General features: G+C 44.1%; 1 protein-coding gene across 1 annotated transcript in view; it reads right to left on the bottom strand.

Moving 5' to 3' along the window:
• Positions 1 to 12,466, bottom strand: part of LOC101879438 (hexokinase-1) — a 38,547-nt gene that overhangs the window by 10,771 nt on the left and 15,310 nt on the right. Inside the window, exons 4-12 of the mRNA XM_005153691.4 lie at positions 9,813 to 9,932; positions 7,059 to 7,154; positions 5,661 to 5,760; positions 5,386 to 5,569; positions 5,015 to 5,170; positions 2,798 to 3,031; positions 984 to 1,288; positions 239 to 387; positions 18 to 137 (exon numbers count right to left, since the gene is read on the bottom strand). Coding sequence (XP_005153748.2) covers positions 18 to 137; positions 239 to 387; positions 984 to 1,288; positions 2,798 to 3,031; positions 5,015 to 5,170; positions 5,386 to 5,569; positions 5,661 to 5,760; positions 7,059 to 7,154; positions 9,813 to 9,932 — 1,464 coding nt within the window. The remainder of the gene's footprint in view (positions 1 to 17; positions 138 to 238; positions 388 to 983; positions 1,289 to 2,797; positions 3,032 to 5,014; positions 5,171 to 5,385; positions 5,570 to 5,660; positions 5,761 to 7,058; positions 7,155 to 9,812; positions 9,933 to 12,466) is intronic.

The raw sequence follows: 12,466 nt of genomic DNA, 5'->3' as shown, positions 1-12,466 counted from the left end.
ACTAAGAAGAAACTTACAGCATCCAGACTGGTCTGCTTGCAAGGGAAGGAAAACGTGAAGCCTAGAGGAAGTCGTGCACCTTTTATCCCCATATAATCCAGGAAGTCAGAAATGCAGGTAACAATGTGATCAAACAGCTTTAAAAGAGAAAAGTCATACATTTGAAGTTGTACATGTTACATGCTCTTAACAAGTTTGAAAAGCAGCAGCGCTGCTAAAGAGACACACAAATACTCACCTCTTCTCCTGTTCCCTGCATTACCTCTATAGGAATGGCATAGATTTTGTTGTGCATTTCAACTGTTCTTCTTTTACCACTGCGGATTTTCACCAGCAAAACTCTAAAGTTTGTCCCTCCAAGGTCAAGTGCCAGAAAGTCTCCGTTCTCTGTAAAAGAACATGTGTGTATATTTAAAGACCCATAAGCAAAACCTAAAAAAGTGCTTTCCCTAGAAAGCACTTTGATAGAAAAATCTCTTAGAAACTCAGGTGGGAAGATCTTCATCAAAGGAGTATTTAGATGCTGCTCTGATTACTCCAGCCCTTTGTGTGTGTGTGTGTGTGTGCGTGTGTGTGGTTTTTGGTTTCATTTTGTATTAAAACAACAGGGAAAGGGACCAACACAACTGTTCCCTGAGAAAAAGCAGAAATTTGGCCAGCCACCCTGAAATGCAAAGAACTGTCCAGGTGGTGCAAATAGGGTTTGGGTTATGAGTTCAGCTATGGTTTTCTCTCCCCAGGACATGGCTAGCTTGGACCCTGGGGAAGGAGATGGGGCCAGGCTGCCAGCAACCAACATAAGGGCAGCACAGGCTGATCTGCCCATGACTGAGATTTCCTCCTTTGCATAGCTCAAAAGGTTCCTCTTTTGTTGTATCAGATCTGTTCGCCCTCCACCAAACCCAAACCCCTTCACTGAGAGCCCAGTTTGGTCACCTCGCGGCTGAGCCAGTGCCCTCAATCCAGCAAGGTCATGCCTTTACCTGTCCCATCCGGCGTGCTGCGGACAAACGTGGGCAGCATTTTCACTTTGGCAGTCTCATGAGTCTTCTTCTTCAGCCCTGCTTCCATCTCTGCTCTCATCCTCTTCTTCACCTGCAGCAGCTGCTCATGGGTGAGCTTGAACTCAGCCAGTGTCTCGTCGATGAGCCGGTGCTGTTCTGACAGCCGGTATGCCACCGCTGTCACCATCGCTGCTCCCTTCCCGCTGCCACTCTCTGAGAGCAGGAACCGCACCTCCGAGTCCGGCACCAAGCGCCGGGTGGTTTTGTGCAAGCGCCGGGCGTACCTGTGGGGAGGGGAGGCTGCAAGCCTCTGTCTGTGTTGCCTCCCCAGCAGTCCCCAACATTTCTGCTGCAAATGCAGACCAACCACAAAGGGAGCAAGGAGCCTCACCATGCCCAAACTAGCTACAGACTCTCCAGTAGGAAAACTGCCAGGTCTTCCCCATGGCCTATTTCCTCATGAGTTTCTAAGAAAAGCCAGCAAAAAGCAAGGGGAAGGATTAGAGTCTCATCCCCTGAAGCTGACACTAGATGGGAGAAACCCCTTGGCCCCAGTGCTGCTCCAATCCCCTCTCCTGGGGTTAGCAAGCTATCTAAACCTACTGGTTTAGATGGTGTGGGGAAAGAGTTCAGGAATAAAAATTGCCATGTGTGTTATCTTAAGCCACCCCTGACCTACCATCTGGAAAAGCCAGCCAAAATAGCATTATTGGAAATAATTTTGTTTGCCAAAATTTTATATTTTTCTTTAGGGATTTTTTTTCCTCAATGAAAAGATGAGAAACTAAAAGTAAATGTTAAGTGTTTTCTCCTTTCAAAAGTTTCCTCATAAAGACAACTCAGCCCACCTAGCCAGCTCCAGTACCAAGGTATGTCCTGTATGCTGTGCACCTGCTTACCCACAGCTAAATCCTCCAGTAAAGACTGGAAACTGACTTGTTCTCACCAGTTCTTATTTACTAAATAGAAACCATTTACTATGTATGCATAAACCACACCTGCATGCTGCATATGTCTTCCATTTCTTTGTTCTGAACTTGGAAATCCTTATGTAGGTGCAGCTGCTCCCAATCATCCACAGCATTAGGGCTTGAGCACTGGGGTTATGACACTAACACACCTAAACCCTACTATGAGCACCAGGTACACCCACAGCAGAAGAGCTCAAATTCCTTTCTGATTTCTACAGAAATCTAAACAGCTGTTTGATTAAAAACGTAACTTTCCAGATGGGGACAACCAAGTCAAAAACAGTTTTTGAAATGCCATGGAAATGTAAGCACCATGTTTTTTCCCTTGGAAACCCCAAGTATCTTCAGGGAAGACTGAAAAAAAATTGGGTTTGGCAGAGTCATTTTCTAACCAACTGAGTTTAAATTGAAAACAGAGATCAAGGTGCATTAATGCAGGCCTCCTTTAAGCACAAAGTAATATTTTGTACAAAGAAAAGTCTCCTACTAAGAGGTCTTTTGAGATCCCTTAAGATATGTACTCAAAACACCATAGTCTTCATTAATCTTACAGTATTCAGTTATTCAGAATTTTGGTTCTTTTTATTTTCGTGGTTTTGTTGTTTTTTTTTTAAGATGTCACCCTACTTCTTCACTTAAAGACATCTCTCTTTTCTACTAAGGTCCCATCTCAGACCAAACCCACACACCCACATTTTGGGTTCCTCCTCTCACACTCAAACCGCATGCCTGCGTGACATCTTGGGGTTACATGCCCAAGCCTCTGCAAGCCAGAGACTGTGGCAGGTGAAGAGTGTTAATGGCAGGAGCAGAGGGACTCACTGTGGATGCATCTTGTAGAGGGAGCCGTCAACCCCGACGGTGGTCCGGAGGCGGCCAACCCCTTTGTTATCTCGCAGCTGGTTGAGAATGGCACCCAGTGTAGAGGCTACCAGGTTGGCTGAGCGGAAGGACACAATGGTGCAGACGTGCTGGACGGCAATGCAGTCCTCATGGGATGGCTCCACCCCCAGGCGGGTTAAAATTTCTTTGGCTTTGTTCAAACCTTCTTTGCTTCTACAGAGAGGAATAAAGGATGCTTCTTAGTGGGAGAGCTATAAAGTGCAGGACTGAAGCACATCTGACCATGAGTGTCCCTGGCTTGGGTTTGAGAAAGGGGTCATACAGAAAATTTCTTGGAGATCTGGACTGGAAAGGTCCTCAAGGCTTGAAATAAAATGCTCTAAATATGCATTCATTCACAGATAGAAATGGCTTTCCCTTCAAGCCTGCTGCAACCATGCCACCTACAAACCATGTAATTCCAGGTACTACAGCAACCACCTATGGGCAGGATTACTCCCAGATGTACCCAAGAGCTTTCAAATTCATTTCCCATGAGGCAGACATACATTATGTCACTGGCAACCTGTCCAATTCTAATCATCTGCAAGTCTCTTTCCAACACAGAGTACATTTCTGTTGTGCCACATGATCGGAACAGATCTTCTACCAAGCAAGCTTCTTGTACTCCAGAAGTGAACGCATAAAGCATGGGACCAGGACCAGCCCTATCCTGCAGAGATGGGGCATCCCCTACAAGCACAGCATGTGTGGTAGCTCAGGTTACAGTTGGTCTGACAGTGCCAGACCCAAAGCAGGGCAGCAACCACATGACAGCTCCTTCAGTGCACTCCCAAGAAAACTAGCAGCTTCTAAGCACTTTTAGACCTGGAGGAATTACATCTATCTTGATCACACTGATAATTTAAACTTCAGCTTCTCTCTGGAGCCAGAAGCACCAGCCCCACAAAAGCTACACCTAAATCCCACACTTGCTTGCTCATATGTCTCAATAAACTAAGAGAATGAAAAACAAAACCCTAAGTCATTTCATCCTAATGGGTCACTTTTTAGGCTTTTATGACTTTCCTGAATTTCTGTCTCTTGAACTGTGTTTTCCCTCATCAGCACCCAGGCTGAGAGTAAAGTTTCTGGCAAAACTTATCCATGTCCAGCTCAGTCATTTCCCAGACAAAAACCACAAGGAGTATATCTTGTCATTACTAACTGCACTCCATATATCTTTCTAAGGACTGTTGCATCTTGCCAGCATCAGCAAGAAACGTGAAGCTTCACAGGGATGTGCCCTCTACTTAGAACCAAATTTCTCTTCAGGAAGTGAGGAGGGATTTGAGGGCTAATTTTGCTCTTAACTGAATTTCTAAATATCTGTATTTTTCTCATTGCTGTTCAATTTTATATTGGTCCATTACACAGACCTCTGCTTAAGGTGAATGAATACACACACTTAACAGAAATTCGTGCAGATAAGACCATCTGCAGGGACAGGGGTGAAACAGGGCAGGGGCTAGACACTGTAGAAGTTACTGGCTATTCCCTTCAGACTGCATTCATAATCAATAGCACCTTTATATGTGTGCACCAAAATCAGCAGCATTTCAAAAAGGAAAGCTAGTGCAATGACTACAGGACAAACCATCCCAGTGATGCAGGTTTTAAAAATGCAGAGGGGAGAGACAGTAAGTACTCACTAAAGGGGTGATGACACCATAAGAAACCAACTGGTGCATAGCTCAGAGGTCGCCATGTAGCACCCGGCACTGCCTATGAGACTGAATGCTCTGCCTTGTCACACTTGTTTTGTTCCTGCCCAGCGATCGCGTGGATACAGCAAGGAGCAGCACAAGCATTTGCTCAGAGGCACTAAGCCAATTCACCCATGTTTAGCTGCAGGGTACAAACTTCTGAGTTTCTGTGAGCGAGTGAGAGGTAGCACAGAGCATACCCTGTAGCTGCACAGACTGACTGGCTTTCACAGATCTTCCCAACACAGAAAAAGGGAGAAAAGGGCTTATATCTTAGGGATAAGGGCACAGACTGTCTGCTGGGGGTCCCCATATGCCAGCTCTGCACCTGTGCTGGAGGATGGCAGCCACCCACTGCAGCACATCTCCTCATGAAGTTAAAAGAGATACTGGAAAATTAACATTTGGAGTCACTATGAAACCCAGGGAGTGAAAAGGGTTAAGTACTTACTTTTCTATGGCAGAAACGTGCTTTGTCTCAAACTTCCCTTTGGTGAGAAGCTCAGGGGTGATTCTCCCCTCAAAGAGCAGCCCCTCCTTGGCCATCTTCACCAGGATGAGCCTTACCAGCTCCCCCATGTACAGCCCACTGACCATCTTCTCAAACCTGTGGGAGAGGATAGAAGCAGTCACCCACCCATCCCCAGGCAACACTGGGAGGCAGAGCCCAGGTGTGCCACCACACTGCCCAGCCCAGCCTGCTGTTTGCTTCACCACAAAAGTTGAACTTTCCTGAACTGCCGAATTCATAACACAAGTGGAAGAGGGACCACGCAGTGGAAAACAAAAGAAACTAAGCTCATAAATTACTGTCTCACTCACAGCTGCTTCCCAGGATTGAGGGATCCACGGTCAATCTCTCGATCAAACTCAGTCCTGATGTCTTCTAGCGAGCCATCATCTCCAAAGGCCCCCCACTCTGTGTTAATGCACATTCTGCCTTCATCCCCCTCCACTAGGTCAATGTGCCTCATCTCCTCCATGTAACAGGCATTGGTACCAGTGCCTTTAGGGAAAGGACATCAGAAAGTGATAAACAAACAGGCCACACAAAGAGAGAAAAGCCATATGCATGCTGCAGAAGCAAGGTGCATTACCAATGATTAAGCCAACTTCGCAACGCTGGTCATCAAAACCACAGGTCATCATAGTCCCAACAGTGTCATTCACAACAGCCATGATATCTGCATCGTAGTCCTAAAGGAGGAACAAAATGTTACTTGGACCAAATGGCTTCTCTGAAAAACAGTGCTTGGTTTATCACTGGTTTGCTTGTATCAGCTAATTTCACAAGGAACAGAAGACAATTTGAATACCTCAGCTCATCTTTTTAAATATCATCTGCTCTGTCTGCCAGTTTCCTGTCCCACATACCCAAGAAGACAATGACAGCAGACTAATGCACGAAGCAAACAACAAAAGAGCACCAGCATAATTTTAGAGAGCAAAGACCTCATATAAGCACCCTTAGGCAGAAAAGAAATGGGCTATACATGAGGGACGGAGAAACTCTGCAGTTAAACATCGTGGAGTAATATGATCTTAAGGTCCTTTCCAACCCTAACTATTCTTTTCTATTCTATTCTGCAGTTGCTTGAGGAGTCAATCTAGAAAATATTCTCAAGTTACGTATGTCTCATAGAATTCACTTAAAACATTAAGGAGTTTTATTTCAAGTGAAGATTTTGACACAAAAATACAAGCAAATAATGCAATTAAATAAGCTATCCAAATGACATTCGCTCATTCCTTTCCAGCTTCTTCAGTGCATTATTCTTCCTGATACCAAATCTGATGATAGTAACTGACTACAGTAATGTTGTCCAGTGACAGTAAAACTCAGGTTTGCTTAAGAGTCCACAACCGCGCAAATAGAACAAATACTGCCCAGTGTCTGATGAATTTGGATGCTGAATAATCAACATATCACCTGGCTGCAAGGATTATGCAAACCCAAATTAATTCCATCTCACACTCAGTGCCTTTTTGTTTAAATCAGCAGCCAGGTCACCTTCACCCTCTATAAAATCAGCAGCAAGAAACTGCAGGGAGCAACGCAGCTCACTGAGCCTGAAATTCCCCTTCCCTTCCACTCTGCTCCTCTGCTGCTCCCAACCAAGCAGTCACACAACACAACTGAACACAGACCATGAAATGCAGTTTCTCAGGAATGGGACGTGCTGGTATCACTGAAAAGCTTTGGCACTGACACACAGCACTTTCTCCGTTTTTGGAGAGTGATAAAATCGTGGAAGGTTGCCAGCGACAAACCACAACACAGTGCCTCAGTTTTGTGCTATGAGGAAAATCACAGCTTCCACATAGTAACTCTGACATCATTTCATTCCCCCAACAAATGGCAAAACCACGTATCTTCATGCAAGAAAGTAGAGCTACTCCATCACTCAGATCACACGCTCAAGTCACTGATGTGAAGGACAAAGAAACTTCAGTTTGCTGTGATACAGAGCTAAAAAGCATAAAGTACAATTTACCCCACGTTTCTTGATGGCTCTGTTAAGCAGCCTCACAACATCTGCTCCCTCCACTCCACTTGCTTTGAAGCGCTTTGTCCAGGTTATCAGAATACCCTGATAAAACAAGAGAGCAATATTCAACAGGATGCCACCATAAGACACAAATTGATTTTTTTTTCCTTAAAAACAAGATTTTATACTTCAAGTACACCTTCAGGTCTCTTTTCTTATACGGCCTAGCAATTCAACTTGCGACACTTGGTGGTCTTTGATTCTCTTTTCAGTAAACTCAAAGTCAGGAAACTGTTTTCATCTCCCTTGCTAGAAAATGGTTTGTTTGCATTTTGTATTTTCAGCTCACTCTTATCCTTGTCCCTTGACATTTTTTCTTGGAAAACCATGTAATCCTTTCAGGCCATGGAAATCAATTGCTTTTAAAAAAGCTGACTGCATGGGACTAACTGAAAGGATGTGATGTTTGTATGTCCAGGACTCGGCTGCAGCAAAGATCAGATTGCTGCAAATTTGCTGCCTGAAGTCCCAGCTGTCCAGGCTTGTTTCACTGTGAGATCATGTTTACAGGTTAGGGCAAATGGAAATACTGGAAAGGTAGCAATGCAAGGGCCCCTACTTACAGCATGGATCAAAAGGGAATCCTGGCATTGAATTCCTTGTCTGCAAACTATCATACAGAGTCTGCATGTGCTCCAAGGTAATGACTGCACCTGAATTTTTTCTTTTTAGGTAATGCCTGGCTGATTCAGAGCATTTGGTATATGAGTAAATAACAATAAAGGAAATAAAAAAGCATTGAAAGTAGTAACAGGAAAGACAACTCAAATCAGCGCAGCTATTCACACCCATCACAAAATTCACATCTATCACAACAGGAGTCCAAGAAGCTAAGAACCAGAAAAGCTGAAGCCTATAGGCACAACAAACCATTGCCCAGGTGCACATTTGCCTATTTCTCAGCTTAAAAATCAATCACGCATCTTGTGCACATTCCCCTTCCCAACAGGGGACAGAAGGGTCAGGGCAGCTCTTTCCAGGCCAGGATGTATTTGTCCTACCACTAAAGCACTAACTCAGTTCGTGCAAGTTTTGCCACTGTGCTGCCCTCATTAGCATTATTTAGAAACCCAGCCACATGATGCTGCACAGGCAAACCGTGGGCAAAGCCCAGTCTGCAGGCACAGCTTTAATGACCAAAAGGGCCCCTTGTTCCATGTAAGTTTTATCATTCAGGAAACTGGTCAAACCACACTGGCAAAGAGCAGCTCCTTTCAGCATGACCAGCCGCTCTGCTGGAAGGATGCTTTGCTTCACCAGCAAGACTGACAGCAGGAAGGAGCCCTTGGAGTGCAGCAGGGTTGAACAAGACACAACCATGCAGTGCCATCTTGTCACCCTTGGAGAAAACAGGGACCACCCTGCCTCCTCCTGCTTCAACAAGCACAAGAAAACAGCATCCGGGCAAGCAAGCCTCACAGAAGCAGCAATTCAGGAAAAGATCTGGCCTACAGGGTCCAGAAAATGCATTTTCAGATGTCAAAAATATCACAAAAACTCTCAGAAAGAGTTTCCTTTCTTGTTTTGACTTTTTTTTTTAATTGAGACTCTTACTATCTTACTCTTACTCTCTCACTATCTTCCGCCACTCTACTATGGCTCATCTCCAAGTCTCTACAGGTATCCCCAAGCCATCCCACATGCTACCTACCTGCCCCTGCTGCAGACAAGCATGATTTCATCCCAGCTGGCTTGAGCAAACCAGCCAACAAACAGGCAACTTTCATCATGCAGCTAAACAAATTTTCTCAAGGGCGACTCAACTTCACAACCACATCCCCAGCATGACTCTGCTGCGATCAATAGCCTGAGCCCTACCATGCACCATGGACAGATTGGAAAGCTGCACCAAAATCAACTCATCTTTCTTGAACTGATGCACAAAAAGGCAGTGCTCTGTTCTTAACTATGCTCAGATCCTGACTTAATAAGCACCGTTGGTTTCAGCTCAGCATAGCTCAAGAAATGAGAAATGTAATAAAAATCGTGCCTCACCTGGCTCTCCTTAGCACCAGCATCTGGGGAGCTGTTGCATCAGGCTAACCTAGAGACCTGCAAGCTAGAAAAGCAGGTCGTGTTTTAACAGTATAACCTCTTCACTTTTTGTGTGGATTTAATTTTCCTGCATTAATTTGCTACACCGTTGCCATAGCAATGCTGTGCCAGTAGGCTGCTGAGTCATTTGTGACACAATGAGCAAAGAAGGAAAACACCATAGCATCCTTGTAAGAAGGAAAATACCATAGCATCCTTGTAATGGGAATCCCATCAGTCACTTCATAGAACACTAGTTATTTCCACTCTTTTTTAAAGCACATTGCCTCCAGGTGACCTGCCCAGCGCACTTGTGAAGTTCAGCAAACTCTCAGCAAACGCTGCTGGGCTGGGTCCTTCCCAGTTACACCCCGTGGGGGGGGAAAAAAGGCTGCACAGGAAGCAGGAAAAAATTGCTGTCATACATGGTAAACCACAATACTGAAGGGGCTCACACAGAGGCAATACAAAACATCAGATGCCTCTTCCTCATCTGTTAACCAGCTGTTTCAGACAGAAATGTAAACACAAGCATGAAGTCTGATAGTGAAATATAACACTCATTTATCCTGAAAATGAGACCTGTCTGGGATACTGCTTTCACAGCAGTGTTTTAATAACAGAGTAGCTCTTCTGCATATTAAGAAAATGGTGAAATCTTCTTACCTCATCTAGCTTGGACTGTCGACAGGGGAAAGAAAACGTAAACCCAACCGGTAATTTCTTGTCTTTGATTTGTTGTTTCTCCATGAAGTCACCTAGGCATTCAGCAACATGATCGAAAAGCTATAAAAAAAGTACGAAACCACCACAATTAGACATACAGTTTCAGGGAGAATATATTTCAAACTGCATATAAAAACTGTACTGGATGAACGGAAAGGGAAAAATAGCTGCTCCAAACTGTCAAAGATATATAAATGACATAGCTATGAAAATATTCTCAGGCAGTGTATATTAACACCTTAATAATTCATAAATTATGAAGCACATTGTCCTTTTATGCACCTAATTCTGCATGGCATTTTTTATACCCACATAAAAATGCTTTTCCTGAAACAAGGGGCATGTGGCTCTTGAGCCTGCTATAAACCTTCCACCTAACATTTTATGAGAACAGAACTGTTCTTTTAACCTTTCAATAACAGGAAGGAGCACCTCAAAAGAACATTTGGGATCCAGTCCCACAGGAGGTTGAGCACTTTTACAGTACTGCAGAGAAGATTACATCTGCTTCACTCAAGCATTGCTGAGATCAGAGAAGCCAGCACTTTGCAGGAGCTACACAAAAGGACATCATCTCTCAAAGCTATTCCTAAAGCACACAACAAAGAAAGAAAAAAGAAGCCATGGGGATTTGTGTACATATTTTACATGTTCTGAGAAACAACCTGAAATGGGAACATTTTCTGTTTTTTTTTAAATGCTAATTACACAGGCAGCCTGCAGCAAGCTCACAGGTGCCAATTCCCACCCAGACACCCCCTGTGACAATAGCACCATGTGTCCCTGCCAGCCAGGTCAGGAGCCAGGCATGCCAGGGAGAAGGTGGACATGAAGGCAAGGGATGTCTCTCAGAAGTCTTTGGAAAGACACTCAGGTAGATCACAACACTCAAAGCTGCAATCAAGCCTTAGCAACTGAAGCAATGAAAATACACATTTGTATCTAGCAGTACAAAAATGCCAGACATGCCTCGAACTGACACATACCACAAATGGATGTCAAACAACTAACAAGTCACTGCTTGCCCCAAAAGATAACTGTGCTTCTCATTTTAACTCCCTGAAAAAGAACCCCAAAAACAGCAAACAAAAACAATGCAACCCTCTCTGCAGCACTGGTGGAATGAGGCCAGGTAAAATGTCCAGAAGATTGGGGATAACTGGGAAAGAGTACAATAAGATATCTATGAGTTACAATTAGCCTGCATAGCTTTATTAGGAACAATTTACAGTCTCAGAGATATGGAAAAGCATTAGACATGCTGCAACAATTACAAAAAATGAAGAGGAATATTTTGCCATTCAAAGCAGGTCAAGAAGTGATGTGTGCAATGTTACAAGTAAAGCCATTCCTAAAATGAGGTCAGATCTGATTATGCATAAATGTAGTACTGTCCCCTTGTCCTGGGAAAATCATTGACATTTTTCTGAGCACACACAGCAAAACAGCATGGGAAAATACTATAAGACTATTTTTAGCTGTCCAAATGAGGGAGAGAGGTAAAGGAGCTATAAAAAGAACTATAGTTAAGTACTAAAATACAACCACTTCTCCAGCAGGAACACAAAAATAACAGGAGTATATGTTTTTATTATGCTTTCCATCTGAAAATATCTTGCTAAATACTCAATCCTACTAACTTTCAGCTCCTCTCAAGACTACAGACAACAACCAGGGGCCAACCTCAAACCCCTCAGGAATTCAGGGAGCAAGAAACTGAAATATTGACAGTGGATGTTACAAAAATCATTCTTATGCAATGAACCATGACTGCATACAGAAGAGCTGTGACGTGCTTCTTAAGTCCATCTGCAGAAGATCCCTGGGCATTCCCATAGCAGTCTGGAAAGTCCATGCACCTGCTGGTGTTCACAGTCCCAGCGTGACCTGCTGAAGCTCGCCTCCATGAGTTAGTGTGAATGCTTGCTGCAAGCAGTGCACCATCAGTCAACAGGGCTCTGGGCTGGCAGGGAGGTGCGTGAGCATAACCCATGCACAGCCTGCACAGGCAGTTAACTATTAGCCACATTCTACAGTAGCAGTGTGCAGTAATGCATGGTCTGGCTGGGCTACTGTTTTTAGTAAAAGCACAGAGGGAAGGCACTGCTCAAAAGGAGAAAATGTACAAAAAAAATGAAAAAAGAGAGGGACATTTATTAATTTTGCTACCACTGACGGTTGTAAGATTTTTCATAAGGAGATTCATGGACATTGTATGTGCCCGTGCCATATTAACATCCAAACCTCACAGATGTCAAGTCAAACAACTCCAACAGGACACTAGAGAAAAAACATTCCTGTCTATTTCATTGAAGTACGGCAGGTAGATTGACGAAAAATCCAAATTCCCATCCACCCACAGGTGTGTGGAAGGGAACAGGATGAGGCCAATATTTTATCAAATGTCAGAGACAGAGCAAACACCAGAGCCAAGAGGAAAGGACCAGTCATATTTTACACCTTTGTAGACCTGAAGCAATACAACCATCAGATGGCTGAGCAATATGATATCAAGCTTCATTACTTCCTGGTCACAAAGCTACCTGGCTCAGGTTGGGCTCCAAGAACTCTCCACAAGGATGCATTTGGCTGGC

The sequence above is a fragment of the Melopsittacus undulatus genome, chromosome 4, assembly GCF_012275295.1.
Source record: "Melopsittacus undulatus isolate bMelUnd1 chromosome 4, bMelUnd1.mat.Z, whole genome shotgun sequence".
In the NCBI taxonomy this organism is placed as follows: domain Eukaryota; kingdom Metazoa; phylum Chordata; class Aves; order Psittaciformes; family Psittaculidae; genus Melopsittacus; species Melopsittacus undulatus.
Note: the sequence above shows the minus strand (reverse complement) of the source record. Positions and strands in the feature narration are given on the sequence as shown.